We start from the raw sequence: 23,602 nt of genomic DNA on the forward strand, positions 1-23,602 counted from the left end.
GGGATCAATGGAGATGAAATAGCCTTGGTGTCATGCGGAATAATTGGATACTTTTAATTGGGGACGAGGATGCGTGTAGATTGATGATGAAAGATGGACAGAACACCACGTTCATTCTTAATTATCCTGTGACATGTTTTCTTCGCATTCCTCGACAGATGCTTAATCTCCTGTACACTCAGCCTGCATGGATGCCATCATTGTGTAAGGGCTGGAAATAAGTTGTGCAATCTATCATCCAATTCATTCAAATGAGAAAAGGGTGAAGGAACATGATAAATTAATTGAATTCTAATGTATATTCAGTTCTACAAGCAGAACAAGTCTGTCTATTTCCAATATAAACAGGTGTTGTTGACATCTCTTGAGATTTATTTATGGACTCTTTGGTGGCAAAAATAGAAATGAAGATCATCTATGGAGATAGTATTAATGGGGGTCATCGTTGATGGTAGAAACATCAATAGGTGCTATCTTTGTCCCGTTGTCTCCTGCCCGATTGACGACGGATTTGATCGACCCACCTGCTGGTCTGATGTTGGAGTTGACAGATCTGGTGACCTGTCCTACGGGTGTCAAGCTTTCTTACTTAGCTTGCTATAGAATGTCAGCACGGGCCTCTTTGTGGGTCACTGAAATCCTCACTGGCCAGCAGCATGTGGATATGTTCTGCAAATGTTCCAAGTAAGCCTGCTCGGATATGAAGCAGGGCCTATGCCCTTCTGCTAGTGCCAGCATTTCATTCATGAGCACAGAAGGGATCCTGTCTCCCAAGCCATTCAAGTGAAGTAAATGGGCCACTCACTCATGCCGTGAGAGGCCACAGGTATGGACGAGCAGACTCTTGAGCGCTATATACTTGCCCTCCTTCAGAGACTGTTGCAGCAAATCAGAAACTCGGCAGGCCGTCTCTTGATTCAGGGCATTTGCTCCATAGTAGTACTGCATGGAATCAGATGTTATCTGCCCCAACTGGCATTGGTCTTCTGCTTGGTCAAACTATACATGTGGTTGTGAAGTCCAAAATGTTGGCACTTTCAGATCCATGGCATGCATTAATCAAAAAAATTTCCATGTTGCATTTCAGGGAAAACACTGGTGCCGGCCGTCGCTATTTGGTGCAGCAGCTGGCCATCGAGACAGCCTTTAATATGTCTGGGATAGACATTCCAGCTGCCGTTTCTTGGTGGATACAGGGGGTGAGATCAGCATGCTTCCCTCTTTGGGGTTTCACACGTAACAGAAAACCCGGGCCATCGGTGAAAGCCGTAACCTGCAGTACTATCCAGACATTTGGAAGGCGTAGGATCCACCTTCAGTTTGGCATGGAGGTTCACATTGGCTGCAGTGGCACAACCACCACTAAGAGCTTATTTTATCAGAGTACGTGGCCTGCTGGTTGATCTAGAGGGCCAAAGGCCTGTTCATACCAACACTTTCCAGACCTTCACCTTGGCTGAGGCCAAGCTGCCTGCCCCACTTAGTCTTTTGAGCCCACGTATCGGAGGTTTGATCACGTACACAAGGACACTGTAGGCCCCTGCCAGCATCAGGTGGTTTCTGTTTTCTTCTAATGACAGTGGATCGGGCCACACGGTGGCCAGAGGTGGTTTGACTGACAGACTTGACTACCAACACCTGTGCCAGGGCTCTCATTTTGGTCTGCCAGCACACATCATATCTGACAGGGTTCCCAATTTGCGTCAAGCCTGTGGTCAGCAGTGGCCACCCTGCTTGGAACCAAGTTGCACTACACAACTGCGTACCACCCACAATCCAACGGACTAGTAAAAATGTTCTACAAGCATTTGAAATCAGGTTTTATAGCACGTCTGCAGGGACCGAACTGGGTTAACATATTGCCGTGGGTACTCTTGGGCATGCAGGTGGATAAGGGGGACGATATTGGTGCCTCATCAGCAGAGCTGGTGTATGGTGCACTCCTGATGGTGCCAGGAGAATTTATATTAGACTTACGAGGATGGCGGGAGATGCCTGCAGCAGCAGTCCTAAGCAAGCTCCACGAGATGATCGGTTCTTTAACGCCCATACCAACATCACAACATAGTCAGGCCAGGTCTTATGTACCCCAGAGCTTGCAGGACTGCAAGTACGTTTTCATACAGAAAGGAGCACACCGAGCACCAATCCAGTGTCCGAATGAGGGTCCTCTCGAGGTACTAAGAGGCAATGTTTCGATGTACATGTTAGACATCGGAGGTAAAGAGGAACCTTTTGCAATTGACCGTCTCTGGATCTTGATGGACCAGTTGTAGTTCAGGTGCCTCAGCAGAGAGGAATGCCACCCAAACAAAAAAATATACAGACTTTGGGGGTCTGTAGGCAGGATTGCTGGTTCTGGGTGGGGGGGGGTTCATGTGGCAACCCACTTGCCAGCAAGTGAACCGGCTCCCGAAATGGCAGACGTGCTGTGGAAAACGTGGGAAATTGACCTGCATCTGAGCTGATGATGTTAGTTCCTGTTCATGTGACAGAAGTAATGATGTATATAAGCATAGCATGCAAGCCTGGCAGTGTTAGTCTTGCACAGCGTGTACACCACTGTCTATAGTAATTCAGCATAGGATACTTTGCAACAACATCTATTACTCTTTACAAGGTGCAGGAAAGAAAGAAGAGGGGGATTGGGCTGAATGGGCTTGTTTTCCTGAGAACTGTCCTGGATCCAGTAGGCCAAATAACCCTTTTTGTCCGTCATTATAAGCTTTTGCTGATGGTTACAATACTTTGAGACTTGGAAGCACTTTAAGCTCTATATATGAATGCAATTATACTTAAAGAGAATTTAAATTTACTCTATCAAGACATAGTTTGCTTTTGCTCACTCATTTTAAAAATGATTATTTCCTTGTGTCCACCATTAGCCAGTAAGTTATAGGGGCAGCGCTTTTTATCCTGAAGCCTGCTTTCAAGTTGCAGGCCCACTGGTGCCACACTAAGTTACTATTGACTCATCAATCTGTCTGCTTCTCAGTCGTCTGAAAATAAATCATCTTTGTAACTTTGTTGGAGTCCAGATCTTAACAAGTAGGGACAAATTGACAATCTCATCAATCCAATTAAAAAGGCATTAACTACCTTTGCCAGCATGGTTGAGGATTATTTTGAATCATAACATTATTTTGCCAGAATCTAAGGAATAGTTTAAATCAGTGGTTTTCAAACTTTTTCTTTCCACTCACAGACCACTTTAAGTAATCCCTATGCCATAGGTCCTCTGTGATTAGTAAGGGATTACTTAAGGTGGTCTATGAGTGTGAAGGGAAGTTTGAGAATCACTGCTTTCGATCCAATTTTTACTGAAATATTTTGCTTGAGAAAAATTGACATTGGTCCATTTCCTTTGAAGTAATGTGAGTCTTCAGTATGTCACCGAAGATTCTCGTAAATCTCTACAGGTGTACTGTGGAGAGCATTCTGGCTGGTTGCATCACTGCCTGGTATGGAGGTGCCAACTCTCAGGACAAGAAGAAGCTCCAAAGAGTTGTTAACTCGACCTGAGACATCACAGGTGTAATATAGTCAGGATAATGTGAACTATTTTGTAACCACGTAAGAATACACCCTTCTCGCTATAGTTACTGTAGTGCACCATTGTGTATGTATATGCAAATGAGTGTGTGAACAGTCTCCTGAGATGGTGGAAGGCATCAGTAAGTAAACTCTCTTCTGTTATTTGAATCTTGCATCTCTAAGTTATTTCAGAAGCCTCCCAAGCAGCACAGAGACATAACATGGTGCCAGCAGTAGAAGAGAACAGGACTAAAACCATACAATTGATTTTAAATCACTGAAATACGGAGGGGAAAAAGAAAAAAACGTTACTGAAAAGAATGGCTGGAGCAACAGCAGTTCACCCAGTGATGGTTTGGGAGGCTGCAACCATTGTTGAACTGTTTAAAAAGTTTCAGCTGAAATGCAATTTAGCATTCAAAAGCTATTTAAAAAATGCAACAGCAGAGAAGGTCAGTTATCTCCTTCTCTGGACAGGGGAGTGAGGCCTTGACTTATTTAATAGCTGGGAGCTTACAGAGGTGGATAAAAATGATGCAGAACAGATATTTGCAAAGTTTGCTTCTCACCTTGAACCTAGGTCTAATCATATAATTAAACGCTAAGAATTTCAAAGCTTAATGCAAGAGACTGATGATACTGTTGATAGCTTCCTCATCAGACTAAAAATTGTTGCTGCAAAATGCAGATTTAAGGATATAGAGGAAGGATTTGTTGATGAACTAATATGGGGGAGTGTCCATCCTGAAGTCCAAAAGTCTTATAGCTTGAAGCTGGCCGAGGCTATCGACACAACCAGAGCCTTTGAAGCCATGAGGATGCAAAAGAAATCCCTATCTATGCAGACTTGCCCACAGTAAAGAGAAGGAAGGATTGATGCTATAAAGAACACAATCAGGAAAGTGCATACCCCCCAAGACCTGCAGGAAGAGCGGCAGACAACACCCCTCCGATGACCAAAACAAATGCCCTGCATACGGTTCTGAATGTAGAGCCTGTGGTGAAGCAAACCGCTGTGCGAAGATGTGCAAGTCTGGTATGAAGAGAACAGTAATACCAGTGAAGAAAAAAGACCAGGAGAAGATCCACCACATAAAAGGAAACAACAATGAGGACTCCGACACCCAGATACTGAACGTCATGAGATGTGAGGTGAGATGAAAGAAGGAAGCAAGTTGCACACAAGGATCCAAATACAGAAAACAATCCAGAACAAGCCTACGATATTTAACCTAAAGGTGATACTGGATCACAAAGCAACATCCTTCCTCTCAGACTCTACTGCCAGATGTTCCCAGAAAATGTAAAAGGGTATGCAAAAAGTCAGTTAATTGGAAACAGTAAATGTCACATTAACGGCTTATAGTGGACCCATGATCAAGCAGCTAGGGAGAACTAAGATCAATGACTGCCATAAGAGAAAGAACATTCTCTGTACATTCTACGAGGTAGATGTAGACGGACCAGCAAATCTAGGTCTGGATAGCTGCCAAGTGTTGCAGTTGATATCTGTCAATTATGAGATCCAGACGAAGACTATATGCCAAAAGTACAGAAACACAACAACAAAAAGAGGAAATAATTTCCACAGAAATAGCTGACAGGCCACGGCACACAGTGGGAGCAGACCTGTTCATTGAGAATCAAGAGTGGTATTTAATAGTAGCTGTTACTATTCTAAGTTTCTATTCATCAAAAGGGTGAAAGACGTGAGAGAGTCAACTATCGCCTCAGAAATGAGAGCGCTCCTTGCTGAACAAGGAATACCCGATCAAGTAATATGTGACAATGGAACACAGTTCACATCAGAAGAATTCAGAAAACTGGCTGCAGAGTATGAGTTTGTTATCACTACATCAACCCCATACTACCCCAAAGGCCATGGGTTCATTGAAAGATGAGTGCAACTGTGAAACGCACACTAGTTAAGCGTTGAGTAACAAAAGACGCATACCTTGCTCTTCTATCATAACGAGTAACATCTTTAAGGGCTGATATGAAGTCCCCGGCAGAACTTCTAAATGGCAGGAGATATAAAACAACTCTGCCAAGTAAAATACACCCTCCAGAAGACCAGGAGGAAACCAGAAGAAGACTGACTGACACGCTAGTCATGACTGGAGGGAGAACAAATGCTATTATTAGCTCATATTTAGGGTAGGTTCAACAGTAGAAGGATTCTAGGATTAGGCAGGAAACCAGGGACATACGTGGGCAGAGCAGGAGGTGGGGCCAGCCTTCCAGTGAATCCCAGATCACTGCATTCACCCCTTCCTGTAGAATTTAGGGTCTCTGAATGAAAACAGAGAACATTGGTTCAGAACAAGTGGTTAAAAATAAAATACAGTTATTTACAAATTTACAAGTTTAAGCGGTCTGGAGATCTTGGTGGAGCGCCTTAACACTGGTGGGGGGGGGGGCATGGGGCATCTTGGTCTCCTAGTCCCCTTGTGAGGGAGGAAAGATGGGCATGGTCTCTGGATCAATGATGGAGGGGGTGCGCTTTCTTCCTGATCTGGATTCCTCAAGGCCCTGACTGGGAGTGGTGAGAATGAGCTCCGTGGCTCGCAGGGCACTTGAGGCAACGGACCCTCTGTTCCGGAAGGTGCCAGGTCCATGATAGTGACTCTGTCCTCCCTGTCATCGGGGTACTCCACTTAGGCATACATGGGATTGGCATAGAGCAGTTTCACCCTTTCTATCAGAGGGTTGGTCTTGCTTCTCCTCACATACTTCTTAAGAAGGACTGGACCAGGAGTAGTGACCCAGACTGGGAGTGTAGTTCCTGATGCATTGGTTGCAGTACATAATAGTGACCAGATAAAGTGGAGCACAATAGGGAGGACATCCTGTCATCGTGAATCTCTAAAGCCTTTTTAGTTTAGGGCCAGTTTAACTGCCTTGCAGACCTTGGCGTTCCCCTTTTCAACCTGCACGTTCCCTGGGAGTTGTAGCTAGTAGTCCTGCTGGACGCAATGCCCTGACCAGCAGGCACTGACACAGCTTGTCACTCTTGAAGGATGAGCCCTGGTTGCTATGAATATAGCTGGGATACCCGAACAGAGTGAAAATGGAGTCTAGGCCCTTCATAACTGATGAGGTGGACGTGTCCAGGCATGGAATGGCAAATGGGAAGCAGGAGTACTCGCTAGTGACAGAGAAGAAGAAATTGCTCCCGTTCGTGGAGAGGAGAGGTCTCTTAGAATGGACACTGAGCCGTTTGAAGGGCCTGGGTGACTTGATAAGGTTCGCTTTTGCAGGGCGATAGAAGTGCGGCCTCACTCCACGCAGACCTGGCAAGTCCTGGTCATTTCCCTGATGTTTTCTACAGAGTGGGGCAGATTGCGAGTGTGACAAAATGAGCTATGCGGGTGACCCTTGGATGACTGAGCTCATTATGCATAGACCGTAGTTGGCCAGTGTGTGCAGAGGCACAGCTTCCTCTGGATAAGGCATCTGGAGGGTCATTAAGGGCTCCTGGCCGATAGGCGATGTCATAATTGTAGGTGGAGAGCTCGATCCTCTTAGTAATCTTGTCATTTTTGATTTTGCACTTCTTGACGCTACTGAATATGAATGAGACCTATCAGTGAGGAATGTAAATCTTCTACCAGCCAGATAGTGTCTCCAGTGCCTTATGGCTTCTAAAATAGCTTGAGCTCCTTTTCCACTGATGGATTCTGGAGTTATGGCCTTTTAATGTCTGTGGAAAAAAATGCAACCGGGTTGCCCGCCTGATTGAGGGTAGTAGCTAGGGCTACATCATTTTCCACTTTGGAAAGGTACATTCTCATCCATCGCATGCATGGTGGCTTTTGCAATGTGGTTCTGGAGGTAGTTAAAGGCTGTTTGAGCTTCAGTCGAGAGGGGGAAATTAGTGACTTTCAAGAGAGGGCAAACCTTATCAGCATATTGAGGGATCCACTGGGTGTAATATGAGGAAAAACCCCAGACATCTCCTCAAATCCTTTGTGGTTCCAGGGATGGGGAGCTCTAACAGTGGTGGCATCCTATTGGGATCAGGGCCAAGGATAGCCAGCCATTTAATCCTGAACATGCATTTGTTGGAGTTATAAGTGAGGTTCAGGGCTCTCACCTCATTGAGAAAACTCTGAAGGTTGGTCTCATGATTTTCCAAGGTACGGCAACAAATGGTGATGTTATCAAGGTAGGGGACGGTAGATTTCAACCCATACTCGTCCATCATTCTGTCCATCTCCCTCGAGAAGAACGCAACCCCGTTAGTAATACCAAAAGGGACCATCTGAAATTGATAGAGATGACCATTAGCCTTAAATGTTGTATGTGGATGGTCTTCGGAACAAATTGGCAGCTGGTGATAGGCAGCTTTCAGGTTGATGGTCGAATAGACCTGATACTGTGTGATATCATTCACCATGTCCGAAATACGAGGGAGGGAGTATGCGTCCAGGAGTGTGTACCGATTAATAGTTTGGCTATAGTCAATTACTAGCTTGAATTTGTTTTACCTTTTAACTACTACCACTTGCACTCTCCGCAGGCTGGTGCTAGGCTCAATAATACCCTCCTCCACCAGATGCTAAGTCTCCACCTTTATAAATTCTTGGTCTGCTGAGCTGTGCCTCCTGCTCTTAGTGGCAATGGACTTTGTCTGTGGACAGATTCAGGAAGAGAGGAGGAGGGGCAATATTCAGCGTGTAAAGGCTGCATGTGAGTCCTGATTTTAGAGGCCCTCCATTCCAACTGTTACTGGGGGAGGGGACCAGAATACTCAAGGTCACGCTTTTAAGGTGACATAGGAAGTCCAGACTCAACAACGCCAGAGCACACAGTTCATTAAGATTATACAGAATTCCCTTCCCCCCCTCCCCCCCGAACGACAGATGTACTATATAATATTTTTGTACACGCGTAGAATGTGATTGAGACGTGAGAAATATATGGTAATTAGAAGGATACATCTTCTGATTGTATTTTTGCATAGTCTGTGAGTCTATGAAACTCTCAGTAGAGCCCGTGTCAATTAGGCATCTCGTGGAATATCAGTTTACCTTTACAGTCACTATTGAGTTACTGAGCTGGTGAGATCTGTCCTGATCTAGGTCTATTGAGGCTAGGTCCCGGAGACTCTATGTTCCTCACTCGAGTGGGTCCCACCGTCCTGGGTTGCCCTGTGTGGGTAAGATGGTGCCAACCTCATGGCGCGGCAAGATGGCTGCCCTCCTTCCCTTGACGTTAGCGTTGAATTTGGTTCACGGCAAGATGGCCGCAGAGACTTTTCGCACCATTTCCTCTCCCCCACCTTCTGTTGGCGTGTCGCGCAGCAAGTGAATTTGGGAGAATTCGGGGAAGACGGCTTGGGCTGGAATCAGATCCAGGAACAGTGCAAGCCATGGACTTCCCCGGGCTTCCCCTCATGTGGCAAACTCTCACCCAATGTCCTTTCTTGCCGCAACTGGAACACACTGAATCTTTTCCTGGGCAATGAGATCAGGAATGCTGGCTCTTGGCACTAAAAAAGCACTCTCTAGAACGGGAAGCAGCAGCCTCTCGGGCAGAAGTAGCTGTTGCGGGACCAGCCAGTACTTGGAAGGGCTCACAAGGGTGAGCGAGCTCTCTGGCTTTGAGGTCGTCATTCTCGAGCTGGCCAGCTTAACGTGGCTAGCGAGGTCCTCCTTACCCGATTCAAATAGTCACTACGACTAGAGTGTCCCAGATTTGTTCTTCCTTATGAACTTGGCACCTAGCCACTTCTTCATACCTGCACTTCTTGGCAAGTATCCAGAGATCCAGCAGGTAGTCTTTGATGGTCTCTCCCGGTCACTGGCGATGTAGAGTGAGTCAATGCCTCATTATGACCTCGTTCTGCGACTTCGGGTACTGGGCCTTCAACACCTCAATGGCAGCATCATACGTAGAGCATTCCCTGATGACTGCATACTCTTTCATTCCTCTCCTTGAAATGAGTGCGGACGTCTTGAGTTTGCTCATGTGGAAGACGTCTCTGGTCACGTTCAGGTAGGCCTGGAAGCAGTCTAGCCAGTACGTGAACTATTTAGCTGCGTCTGGGGACAGGGGGTCTATCACTAGCATACCTGTCTTGAGTAGTGCTTCCATTGATAGAGAATGAGCTAATAAAATTGTAACATAAATAAAACCTCTCTCGACTGGAGGGAGAATAAACGCTTTTATTAGCTCATGGCTAGGGTTCAACAGTTGTCTTCAGTAGGGTTCTGGGATTAGGCAGGAAACCAGGGTAATATGTGGGCAGCCGGGGCAGAGCCGGGAGGCGGGACCAGCCATCAGCAAAGCACCCAACCAATGAATTGCAGTTCACTGCACATGCAAGAAGAAGGACGCCAGCATTTATAACAAACATGCACAAACATTGCCAGAACTCTTCAGAGGGAAGCATGTGCATATTCATGAGCCGATGTTGAAAACATGGACATCAGAAAAGCTGAGATACCAAGATCATACATTGTCGAAACAGACTCTGGCAGTTAGCTGAGGAAGAACAGAATTCACATCTGGCCGACACATGACGTGATGAAGCAGAAAGTTTTAATACCAGCAAATCCTGCAACACCAATATCAAGTGAGGTATCAAGTGAAGAGACCACAACCACTAATACCAGAACATCAACATAGCAGTTGTCAGGTTGAAGCACAACAAGCTACATCATCGACACATGTACCAGCCACACAGAGCCCAACAGTCGCAGCCAAATCCACAAGATGGCAAAGCAACATACTGCCGCCAGTGCGATATTGATAAGAACTATGGAAAAATAGTTGTTTAAATAAACTAGTGTACAAATTCAATTACTTAAGTTGCACTGGAAAGGAAGTGATAAAGAACACGAAATTTTTCTTTAACTTGAGAAGGAGATATGTTATATAGTCATGATAATGTGAACTATTTTGTAACCACATAAGAATACACCCTTCTCACTGTAGTGCAACACTGTGGGGCGTATGTATATGTATAGTGTTTGTGTGAGCAGTCTCCTGAGATGGTGGAAGGCATCAGTAAGTAAAAGTCTCTTTTGTTATTTGAATCTTGCATTTCCAAGTTATTTAATAAACTTCCTTAATAACATGGAGACATAACAACAGGCACCAGATTTCACTCCATAAAGGACATCTATATGAGGCGGTGTCTTTAAAAAAAGCAGCCTCTTTCCTCAAAGACCACCACGACCGAGGCCATGCCCTCTTCAGTCTGCTACCATTGGGAAGAAGGTACAGGAGCCTGAAGACGAGCACTCAGCGGCACAAGAACAACTTCTTCCCCACTGCCGTCAGATTCCTAAATGATCAATGAACCATAACGCTGTCTTACTTTTTGTGCATTAATATTGTTCTTATCTTATTTTTTAATCATAATGTTGTAAGATGGTTATAATATGAATGTTTGCACTAGGATGCTGCCTCGTAAGCGCTGAATTTTGTGACTTGTTCATGACAATAAATTCAGATTCTGATGAAACCGTCTCACATAATGAGACAATTAGGTTCGATTAAAACAGTGGTTTTCAAACTTTTTCTTTCCACTCACATACCACCTTAATAATCCCTTACTAATCAGAGCACTGGTGGCATTGGGATTACTTAAGGTGGTATGTGAGTGGAAAGAAAAGGTTTGAAAACCACTGATTGATATCATGGATTTTAATGTGAGCATTTTCATGTTTTTCCTATATTTTGAGTGATTTTTATTTTAAAAACAAAATGAATAAATGTAAATTGAACAGGGATGTTGCCAACGCAAGGGTTGGAAGCTACAAGAAAATAGTTGCTATCAAAGGATCTTCCTGCCTCGTAGCAAATCCTCCAATTCAGATGGGGTAACATTATGTGGCAGCGTGCAGTTTGGAGGCTTGCAGTGAATTGGTAGGATTTCAGCAATTTTGACACTTAACCCAGTGGCAGGATTGGCATGTTGCCTGGTGATCAGTCATAGTAGCTTGTGTGATTGATATGACTCGAGGCAGTTGTGAGGAAGTTTGTAATAATCATATGCCAGTCACATCACATGAGTTGGGCACAAAAGGCAATTGCGGGATAGACAGTGAGATCTGTGAAACAATCTGAATCTCTGGATCTTGAGCACAGCTTATAAACCTCTTTATGATTCTCACCTGTGGTAGATACTGAAATGTCATTCATCTGCCTACTGTAACAGCATGAGTTCTTGCAGTTGGCAGATAGATTCCTCATGGTGAAAATTATAATCTGCTTGTATACAGAAATCCCAATATCAGCTGCAACAATATTTTGACCAGCCAAGCATAGGCTTGACTGTTAATTGATATTTGGCACATTTAGCTTAGTCGTGTAGTCAGAAACAGTTGGTGGTTTGATTAATTAAAAAAAGAAAACTGAGAAATTAGTTTTTTAGCACAGTCATGTGAAAATGCAAATTTAGAATTAATATTCTAAATTAAACAGCTACAATGACTTCAAAATATCTTGAAAACTTATAATTTAACAATATAATTAGAATTGTTCACACTTTTAGCTATCATGGCTTTTTGTTCCCATTTGAGGGATGAAAAATAAAATGTTGTGGCGGTACACCATGAGGCAGGCGAATCGGCCCCGCTTGTCACACACGTGGCGGGGCAGCCAGCCAAAATGGTGCCGTCCTCCCGACCTTGGCCCTGGGCTCAGAAGCCTACCCTTGGGGACCTACATGAAGCCCCGGTGACGCTGGGGCCCCCAGCGCATTCTCAGCCAGATCTGGGTTGGGAGTACAAGACCAGCCAGGCAGCCTGCAATAAATAAGTTTTTGCTCACTGAACTCAACCCGTCTGGTTGTGCAATCCTTCAGTTTGCAGTGTAGCCGCTGCTACAATTAGTGACCCCCAGAGGTTCAAACGTCTTTGAACCCAACATGAACAACCCTTTGGTCAACGCTATAGCTCCCTGACTTCTGGATTCAGGACCCGGAGACCTGGTTCAGCCACGCAGATGCTCAGTTTCACTTATGCCAGATTTAATCGGATTCAACCAAGTTTTACCATGTGGTCGCTGCCCTGGACCAGGCCACCGCCAAACGAGTGTTGCACCTCGTTCAGCACCCACCAGCGGAAGAAAAGTATGGGACCATCAAGTGGGTGCACACCGGCTCCCTCGGCCTATCCAGGTGCCAAAGTGCCGCTCGGATGCTGCGCCTCAATTCCTTGGAGGACAGAACTCCAATTGAGTTGATGGGTGAGATGCTCACGCTCATGGGTGATCACACCAACTGCCCACTCTTTGAGCGCATCTTCCTCAACCATCTGCCTGAAGACATCCGGCTGTTACTGTCCCAGGAGAGCTTTGTCGACCCTATGAAGGTCGCTCAAAAGCTCAGGAGCTATGGCTCAATTCCTGGAGGGCTCAGCAGTCCAGCAGGTTACAAGTCACAGGCATGACCACTCCAAGCCTTCCTCTAGCGCTGCGGTGGAACACCCAGCCCCTGCAGGGACCTCAAAGAGCATAGCCAGAAGCAAGTCATCCACTTCAGTCCTCTGCTTCTTCCACCATTGCTGGGGAGCCAAGGCTTGGAAGTGTCATCAGCCCTGCTTGTTCCAGGGAAACGAGCAGGCCAGCCGCTGTTAATGGCTGTGGCGGCTGGCCAAGAACACAGCCTTCTCTACCTGTGGGGTTCAGTCAGCGGCCGACGCTTCCTCATCGACACCGGGGCCCAGATCACCATCATCCTGCCCACAACCATCAAGTCCCAGAACCGGCCTCGAGGACTTCCCCTCCGTGCAGCCCACGAACATGTGGGGACAAGACCATCCACTTCCAGATCGGCCAACGGAAGTTCTCGTGGAGATTCACTGTTTCGTCCCTTCCAACCACCATCCTGGGTGTCGACTTCCTCCTCGCCCACAGTCTCCTGGTCGACATTCAAGGTAGGCGACTGGTAGATGCCTGTACCTTCCAATCTGTTCGCCTCAATGCCTCCCACAAAGAGCAGCTACAGATGGCCACGGTCAGCACGCCAAAGGACACGTTTCAGCGTATCCTGCATGAGTCCCTGTCCCTCCTCAAGCCGCAGTTCTCCGCCGCCTCACCACGCCACAGGGTGTTTCATTACATCCCCACCCAAGGCCCGCCGGTCCACGCCAAGGCATGCTGGCTCCCGCCGGATAAGCTCCAGATAGCGAAGGAAGAGTTCTCGCATCTGCAGGAGCTGGGAATCATTAGACGCTCCATCAGTCCTTGGGCCTTACCACTCCACCTGGTCCCAAAAGCCTCTGGCGACTGGCGCCCCTGTGGAGATTATCGACGGCTTAATGACACGACAGTACCTGACTGTTACCCGATCCCTTACATCCAGGACTTTATGGCCAACTTGCATGGCGCGAAGGTATTCTCCAAGGTCGACCTGGTGCGCGAGTATCACCATATCCTGGTGCACCCTGAGGATATACCCAAAACAGCCATCATCACACCCTTCAGCTTGTTCGAGTTCCTACACATGCCATTTGGGCTCAAGAATGCCACCCAGACTTTCCAGCGCCTTATGGACACAGTGGGCAGCGATTTGAATTTTGTATTCATTTACCTGGTCGACATCCTTGTCACCAGCAGAGACTGGGCACAACTCTCACCTGCGCACCCTCTTCTCCCAACTGGCTGACTTCGGCCTAATGATCAATCTGGCCAAGTGCCAGTTTGGGAAAGAGTCCATGCAGTTCCTGGGCCATACCATCACAGCCGAAGGAGCCACACCTGCTTCTACGAAGGTCGTTGCAATCAGGGAGTTCCCACGCCTGGACAACCTCAAGGGGCTACAGGAGTTCGCGGGTATGGTCAATTTCTATAACAGCTTCATTCCAGGCGCTACATGCATCATGCAGCCACTCTTCGCCTTCATCGTGGCCAAAGACAAGACACTCACCTGGACTTCAGAGGCCAGCAGGGCATTCGAAACAACGAAAGATGCCCTCACGAAGGCTACTCTGCTCGTCCACCCACACACCGACCTGCATATGGCGTTCTCTATCGATGCCTCTGCCACAGCCGTCGGCGCCGTCCTGGAGCAGCAGGTGAACGAACAGTGGAACCACCGGCATTCTTTAGCCGGCTTCTTTGCCCGCCAGAGTGCAAGTATAGCACTTTTGATCGTGAGTTGCTCGGCATGTACCAGGCAGTGCGTCATTTCCGCTATTTCTTGGAGGGGAGGACTTTCACCATTTTAACCGACAACAAACCTGTCACTCAGGTGCTCGCTATGGCAAGAGATCCCAGGTCAGCCCGTCAAGAGCGTCACCTCTCCTTCGTGTTGCAGTTCATCATGGATATACAGCACAAGGCAGAGAAAGACAACGTGGTTGCCGATGCATTCTCACGACTGGCCATTTGCGTGCTGACACCCGGCCTTGACTTCGACCAGCTCGCCCTGGACCAGAAGTCCAATGAGGAGACACGGGTCTTCGGGAATATGTGCCAGTACGCCATTAGGCAGGCAAACTGGCCCCGCTTGTCATGCATGCGGGGAGCAGCTGGCGAAAATGGTGCTGTCGGTGGTTTCCTCCCGATCTCGGCACCGAGCTCAGAACCCGCACTTTGGGACCCACGTGATGTCGGGGGCCCCCAACGTGGTTCTTAGTCAGGTCTGGGCTGGGAGTACAAGACCAGCCAGGCAGCCTGCAATAAATCAGTTTTTGCTCACTGAACTCAACCCGTCTGGTTGAGCGATCCTTCAGTTAGCAGCGTAGCTGCTGCTACAATGTACTTTCACTTCTTTGGGCATTGTTTGCTCCATTGTCACCCATTGGTGGTCTAGTTGTCTTCAGCTTTGACACAGCAAGTCCAAGATCTTGTAAATAGTGAACCTACAAAGTTCCATTCTGTGGAGGTTTGCTTAAATGACATTGCCCTCATTTAAATTTGTTCTCATTTATATGGATCGTGGTGGCCAACATGTTGTTAAAATTGAAGCACTCTTCTCTGCCACCCAACTGTAAATCTAACGTGCTGAAAAACATCTGAATAAGATGCTCAAAATTCTTCAAGTTCATTCCAAACAGATATTGATATTGGTCTCTGTTGCAAATTCAGATGGGAATGTTCTTTTGATAAGAAGCTTTCTGACATGTATTGTGGTCTCTTTTCTTTCCGATTCATTTATTTCTCAAGATGATACATCAAATGTAGCCGAGAAAGGTACTGGACCACAAGTTCCAGTCCACACTTTACTCCCCTGCAGTGTCCATTGGAGAAAAAGATCTGTGATTTGTATCCAAAACAGTTTTCCGTTCCTTTTCTGAGTTGTCTATTCATAATTTTCCCAGTGCCAAGATAAGAATGCAGTAGAACAAGGGATCAGATGAAGGGTATTCAACCTGAAAATTTAACTTTGTTACCATGATGTGAAGAAACAATCTCATTTAAGATCAGTGTCAAACAAGCTGCACCATTGCCAAATTGTTCAGCTCAATCTTCCTTGCTGCCATGCGGCACCACATATCCAACAAATTTCCCACAGGAATGGAACTAAATTTCAGAACCAATGGGTAACTGTTGAATTTATAGAGATAATACCCAACTACAATCCAGAACTAAGATCACCTAAGCAGCTATTGTACCTGACCACATTTTTCTCATTCTCTAATGTGTGCTGTTTTAAATGCAGGTATGCCCCATTACTGCTCCTCATTTTGCTTTGCCAGAGGTCAGAACTGTTATTCCATCTCTTTAAATTTCCTGGGGTTGGAAGCTACTTTACAACCCGCAGATTTAATCCGAAATAGGGTGTCTTTTTCGGATCATCTAATCACTTAGGCCCTGCCAGTTTAAACTGCTTATTGAAATCACAATTCATTTAGGACAGTGGTTTTCAAAGTGCCCACTTAAACTCACATTTGACCTTAAGCAATCCCTATGCCATAAATGCTCTGAGATTAGTAAGGGATTGCATAAAGTGGTATGTGAGTGGAAAGGGAAGGTTGAGAATCATTGCTCTAGACCCAATTGTTACTGAAATATTTTGCTTGAGAAAAAATCTTTTGCCTATTTCCTTTGGAGTTATGAAACCATGCACATAATGAGTCAATTAGGTATGATTAAAACATTGGTTTTCAAACCTTTTTCTTTCCACTCACATACCACCTTTAGCAATCTCTTACTAATCACAGAGCACCTGTGGCATAGGGATTGCTTAAGGTGGAATGTGAGTTTAGGGAGGCAGTTTGAAAACCACTGATTTAGGAGAAAAAAAAGCTAGATTTGTGGAGCAGGGATCATGGTGAAAGTGGATTTAACATGTTGTTGAAATCCGCATTGATGTCATTTGGAGCATAATATGCTATTTTGTAGAACCCGTCTGATTTTTGTTCAGTGAACAATATAAAACACACAAACAATTTATTTATTATAGTCCCTTAAGTTTAGCTTGTTGTTCTGAAGAATTTAATGGATATGTAATGAGAAATAAGTGAATGCTCATTCAGGAGGAGATGTCGAACGATTCAATAAGGCCCTTGTCCATGAGTAAGAGAGGGGTGGGGCGAGGTGTTATGACAAGTGTGCAAAAGGAGAAAAAAAAAGTGGCAGAAATATATGGGAGGAATTTTTAGAAAATGCCAAGAGACAGAAAATATAATCATAAACAGGGATGAGAGCTGTTTATGTAGTTTCTTGTGGGAGGAAGGATGGTTGTCAAGTTGGAAGGGTCTGTGGAGATGGGAGGAAAAAAAAGGCCACAAAGTAATTTACATGGGCGGAAATAATGCTGAACAACTAAAGGAACTGTTCACACTAACCATCCGCAACTCTGATATTCATGAAACAATATTTATTTATACATATGAATACTTGTCCTGCATATTTATTGCCTGTCTGTTTATGTGTGTGTTATGTCTGTGTTTTGCACCATGGACTGGAGAATGTTGTTTGGTCGGGTTGTACTTGGCTAATCAGATGACAATAAACTTAACTTGACGCATAAAGGATGGACAAGGGGCCAGCAAAGGACTCTGAGGATGGTTGTGTGTGTTTGGTGGAATTTTTTTTTAGTGTACAGGATGGTAACAAATCATTCTGGCCCATGAGCCTGTGCCGTTCAATTACACCCAATTGGCCTAAAGCCCCTGTATGTTTGAAGGGTGGGAGGAAACCGGACTACCCAGAAGAAACCCACAAATACATGGGAAGAACATACAAACTCCTTACAGAGAGTGCCTGATTTGAACCCAGGTCACTGGCGCTGTAACAATGTTGCGCTAGCTGTATTGTTCCAGTAACAAATAATAATCTCTTTGGGGAAGGCATGATCTTTACAAGAGGGAAGGGTTGCACCTAAATCCAAAAGGTGTCAACATTTTGGCAAGTATGTTTGGTACAGCAGTGGGGCAAGGTTTAAACTAATTTGGCAGGGGTATGGGAACCAGAGTGATAGGGAAAAGGGTAGGGAAGATAAAGTAATGGGCATGAAAAGTAAAATAGGAAAAGTAATGTTGGGAGGAGAAAGTAAAAAAAATCAGATGGTGCAGTGAGTTTTCGGGTCAATGATAGTCTTAAGAAAATTACAAAGAAAAATAGTGGGCAGAAAAATCAAAAGAAAAGGTTACAGAAGTCACTAGATATTAAAAGGACAAAGAGCATAAGGGCACTTTATCTGAATGCCCGCAGTATTAGAAATAAGGTTAGTGAACTTGAGGCGCAAATCTGTACTCATGCCTATGATTTGGTAGCCATCACGGAAGCATGGCTACAAGGTGACCCGAAATGGGAATTAAACTTTCAAGGGTATCAGGTGTTGCAAAGAGATAGACAGGATGGTAAGGGAGGTGGAGTTGCACTCTTAATCAAAGATGAGCTTCAGGCAGTAGTGAGGGATGATATAAGATCTAAAGAGCATAATGTTGAGTCCATTTGGGTAGAGATAAAGAATAACAAAGGGAAAAATTTATTGGTGGGTGTTATCTATCGCCCACCAAATAACAATAGTTCAGTGGCACAGGAAATAAATAGAGAGATAAGTGAGGCATGTAATAATGATACGGCAGTAGTCATGGGGGACTTTAACTTCCACATAGATTGGGAAAATCAAGTTGGTCGTGGGAGTCTGGAAGAGGACTTCATGGAATGCATCCACGATAGCTTTCTTGAGCAGCATGTTAAGGAACCCACAAGAGAAAATGCTCTCCTGGATCTAGTGTTGTGCAATGAGATAGGTAGAGTAAATGATGTAATAGTCAGAGACCATCTGGGAAATAGCGATCATAGTATGATTGAATTTCTCATTCAGATGGAAGGGGAAATAGTTAGATCTAAAACTAATATATTATGCTTAAACAGGGGTGACTACCATAGGATGAGGGAGGAATTGGGCAGAGTGGACTGGGAGCACAGGCTAATTGATGAAATAGTTGAGGAACAGTGGAAGATTTTCAAATAAATATTTTGTAATGCTCAACAAAAATATATGCCGGTCAGGAAAAAGGGCAGCAAGAGAGGGAAAAATCAACCGTGGTTAACAAAGGAAATAAAGGAGAGCATAAAATTGAAGGCTCAGGTGTACAAAGCTGCAAAGAGCAGTGGGAAACTGGAAGATTGGAAAAATTTAAGAGACAACAAGGGGTTACAAAGTGGGTAATAAGAAATGGGAAAAAGGATTATGAAAGTAAATTGGTACAAAATATAAAAACAGAAAGCAAAAAATTTTATAAATATAAAACGGAAGAGGGTGGCCAGAGTTAACATAGGACCCTTGGAGGATGAGAAAGGAAAACTGGTAGCAATAAATGAGGAAATGGCCGAGGCAATGAACAAATATTTTGTGTCAATCTTCACGGTGGAAGACACGTCCAGCATGCCCAAGTACGGAGTTAAGGATGCGAATGTTGGGGAGGGCCTTGATAAAATAGTTGTTACAAAGGAAGTAGTGATGGAGAAACTAATGGGACTAAAGCCAGACAAATCACCTGATATGCATCCAAGGGTTCTGAAGGAAATGGCAGAAGTTATAGTTGATGCATTCGTGGTCATATACCAAAATTCCTTGGATTCTGGGCAGGTCCAGGCAGACTGGAAGACAGCAAATGTCACGCCACTTTTTAAGAAGGGATGTAGGCAGAAGACTGGAAATTATTGGCCAATTAGCTTGACATCTGTAGTTAGAAAAATGCTTGATGCCGTCATTAAAGATGAAATAGTGAAACTTTTAGAACGTCAGGGTTCAATCAGGCAGACGCAGCATAGTTTTAGAAAGGGAAGATCTTGTTTAACAAACTTGTTAGGATTCTTTGAGGATATAATGGGTGCGCTGGATAGAGGGGAACAGGTTGATGTTGTATATTTGGATTTCCAGAAAGCGTTTGATAAGGTGCCGCACAAGAGACTTATCAGTAAGTTACCGGAAAGTGGAGTCCGGGGAAGTATATTGGCCTGGATTGAAAATTGTTGTCTGACAGGAGGCAGAGAGTCGTGATAAATGGGAGTTTTTCAGGTTGTCAGAGAGAGGTAAGTGGGGTGCCGCAGGGGTCAGTGTTAGGCCCACAACTGTTCATCATTTACATTGATGACTTGGAGGAGGGGACAAAATGTGGTGTAGTCAAGTTTGCGGATGACACCAAATTTAGTGGAAGAGCAAATTGTAATGAGGATGTGGAGAGTCTGCAGAGGGATATAGTTAAGCAGGATGAGTGGGCAAAGGTCTGGCAGATGGAGTACAATGTTAGTAAGTGTGAGGTTATCCACTTTGGCAAGAAAAATAAAAGAGCTGAATATTATTTAAAGGGTGAAAAACTACAGCATGCTGTAGTGCAGAGAGACTTGGGAGTGCTTGTGCATGAATCGCCAAAAGTTAGGTTGCAGGTGCAGCAGGTTATTAAGAAGGCAAATGGAATGTTGGCCTTCATCGCTAGAGGTATTGAATTCAGGAGTAGGGAGGTAATGTTGCAACTGTATGAGGTACTGGTGAGACCGCACCTGGAGTACTGTGTCCAGTTCTGGTCTCCATATTTGAGGAAGGATATACTGGCTTTGGAGACGGTCCAGAGGAGGTTTACTAGGTTGATCCCTGGGATGAAGGGGTTGACTTATGATGAAAGATTAAATCATCTAGGATTGCATTCGCTCGAGTTCACAAGAATGAGAAGAGATCTTATAGAAACATATAGAATTATGAAAGGTATGGATAGGATAGATGTAGGAAGGTTTTTTGAGCTGGCCGGGGAAACTAAAATGAGAGGACACAGTCTCAAGATTCGGGGGAGTAGATTTAGGACAGAGATGAGGAAAAATAGTTTTTCCCAGAGAGTAGTGAATGTTTGGAATTCTCTAACCAGGGAAGTGCTTCATTAAACATATTTAAAATTCGGTTAGATAAATTTTTAACTTCCTATGTAACTAGTAGGAGAAAGCCATTTGACTGATTAAGCCTGTTCTTGTCATCCATTCAGATCATGGCTGATCTTTTACCACCATGCTATTTTCTCACACTAATCTTTTGTCCTTTAATTTCTTGGGTATAAAAGCTAGCATCTGTGTGGTGAAGTTATTTCTCATCAGTCCTGATGGTTGACACTTTGAGATGGTGATGACTGAATTTGGAGATCCCAGCATCGGCAAAGATTGACTTCACCTTTAACCTATTAAGTCAGTGTGTGTTTTAATAGGGTTCAACTTTACAGTAGGGGGAGAATGGGAGACAAGTCAGAGGAGTAGTCCAATGATGTGATGATTTTACTAAAATATGGAGAGTTTTAATGACAGGCTAACAACCTTGTTCAGATTTGGACAACAACTGAGTAGGTAGTGCAATATTGAAGGAGGGAGAATTGTGGTGGGGAGGCCCAGGAAAGTGTTTGGTGGAAGGTGCGTGACAGATTATAGATATGTTTTGGGGGGATAATTTGTGGCAGGTTTTTAGTGTTGGCCTAATAAAAATACTTTAAAACTGATCTAATTTAAAATACTGGAACTCTGCTCATGCAAAACGGGCTGGCTCCAAGAGCCTTTGCAAAAGCTTTGGAGAGTGCCCAAGAGACTTCACTATTGGATTGTTGTTTTGAAAAGCAACAGATGAAAGAACTCGGAGCAGTAGGTTTGGATCTGCAGGCTGTCTGGGAGGGTCATATGGGTTTTTTTTTGCAAGCAGAAAAGGAGTCAGATTTTCTCAGAGAGAGAGAAGGGGATTCAGTTCTGCAGTTTTACAGTCTGTAGCAACAGCTGGGACTGGAACAGGACAAGCTTGTGGAAAAACCCCATTCGGATGATGGGTTGTGAGTGCTTAGTTCAGCCTGGTCAAAGCCCTTGTGGTTCATACAAGAGGAGAGGACTGGCTGCCTAATGTTTCACTTGAAATAAGAGAAACACAAAGGAATTCTGTTGTGACCTGACAGAAAGAGGTTATCATCTGGAAAACCTAGATGGGGGCAAATTTCTTCGACAAGACACTGATGTGGCTGATTAGAAGGGATCAGTTTGTGTCCAGCAAACAACAAATCTCTCTGAATACTGACAAGAACCTTCCTGAGCGGTAACCATTTACCTTTCAAGAACCAAAGCCTGGTGAACTTCATAAATGTTAAATTCTGTGCACAGCATAATGATTGGCTGCATCCAGTGAACTTGGAAGAATGAGATTGGACTGTGAATCAGAGAACTTTTCTGAACTTACACACATATTACATACATGTGTGCTTAGAATTAGAAGGGGGTTAAATTAGGTTAGTTAATAGTGATAAGTTTGTAGAGCGTGTCGAAAGAACTAAAGTCTTGTTGATCCAAACCAAGGCTTTTATTAACTAAAAGACTGGAGCATATCACAAGTAGATTGACCAGTCCAGAATGACCTGGTCTGGCCAGGAGCAATCCTTTAAGACCTGCCAGTAGGTGTGGCTACGCTCTCAGTCAATCACAGTCATCCTACACTACGATCTGTACATATACACATTGGTGATAGAATCTGAACTATCACAAAGTTAAAGTATGATTCTGTTTTCATGGTGAACATCTATTGCTGCTAGGTTTTGGGGTCCTCTTGGCTCGTAACTGATGGAGGATGTAAATTTGCAATGGTTTTGACCTCAAGATGGATTATGTTATCAGGGCTGAGGTCATAATTGGATACTGGTCAGTAGGCTATTGTGTGGGGTTAGATTATAAATGAGAGTGCAATTACAGACAGGATTGAGTTAGTCTGGCCACAACATGATGGTCAGCGGCCCAAGGAAGACCAGGAATGGTGTGCATTTTTAGCTGAATCCAAAATTGTCTGTGGATGGATTTCGTAGGCTGGAACTTGGTCAGTTTTTTTAATGCTTTGCCAATGCATTTGACACATAGGTAACAGGATGCTCATGGAAGATTTATGAACCATGCAGAGGCAAATGACTTTCACAAAAGTGAATTCAAGCACACATTCATTGAACAGTTTGTCTCCAGGCACTTCCATGAATTAGCTCGTCTTATGCACAGAGGACAGAAGATCATTACAAACTCTGTCATAAATATCCCAAGAATAATTAACTTTTCTATCACGAAAGGATTTATAGTTTTCTTTATTTTTATAATTCTTATTACTAATTTTATATTTCTCTATTGTCTCTGTCTGTTGTTTACAGCCAACAGAGCTCTCTTGTAAATGTTTTTAGTCCATTCTTTTTGTGCTTCTATTGACCTTGTGCATGACCACAAGTTCAGTTCTTGAATGACCCTTGTGTGTGCTGAAAGCTTTCAACATTTGATTTGTATTTCCATACTTAAAAGAGGGGAACAGCCTTCTCCCTCTTCTGTGCGCTGTCTTATGTTACTTAAAAATTTGTGGTGTTTTTTTTCAATGACCAGAAGTTGAAGCTGTCCAGAACATGGACAGCTGCTATCTCCTTTGGGTTACATTCAATGATTTGGGCATTTATTAATTATTTTCTTTATTCTATTGATTGCAGCTCTGGGACAATTTGAGCATTGATGATTCTTTCAGTCATCCTTGACGGTTGCAATAGCTCTCTGTAAATGCTTTCATGATTTTATCCCCTTCTTGCATACAGCATTTTACACTTTGTCCATGTTAATTTTATCTCCAATTTATTGCCATGCATTTGTTTTGGAATATCTTCTTTTTGAGTAAGGGTGA

At 44.3% G+C, this 23,602-nt stretch overlaps 1 protein-coding gene across 5 annotated transcripts in view; it reads left to right on the forward strand.

The window, feature by feature from the left end:
- The window catches only part of LOC138763967 (dihydropyrimidine dehydrogenase [NADP(+)]-like), a 1,056,199-nt gene that overhangs the window by 43,289 nt on the left and 989,308 nt on the right, over window positions 1-23,602 (forward strand). For 2 of the 5 annotated variants that reach the window (XR_011357924.1, XM_069939065.1), the window contains exon 1: window positions 1,101-1,199. The exons of 1 other annotated variant lie outside the window; for it this stretch is intronic. Coding sequence is in view for 3 of the 4 variants with exons in the window: in XM_069939065.1 (XP_069795166.1) it covers window positions 1,152-1,199 (48 nt within the window). In the remaining variant the exon portion in view is untranslated. Of the gene's footprint in view, window positions 1-1,100; window positions 1,200-22,627; window positions 22,772-23,602 lie in introns of those variants that run through there. 2 more of the 5 variants (XM_069939062.1, XM_069939064.1) reach the window with 2 other exon arrangements.

Source organism: Narcine bancroftii, chromosome 5 (genome assembly GCF_036971445.1).
Source record: "Narcine bancroftii isolate sNarBan1 chromosome 5, sNarBan1.hap1, whole genome shotgun sequence".
Classification (NCBI taxonomy): Eukaryota; Metazoa; Chordata; class Chondrichthyes; order Torpediniformes; family Narcinidae; genus Narcine; species Narcine bancroftii.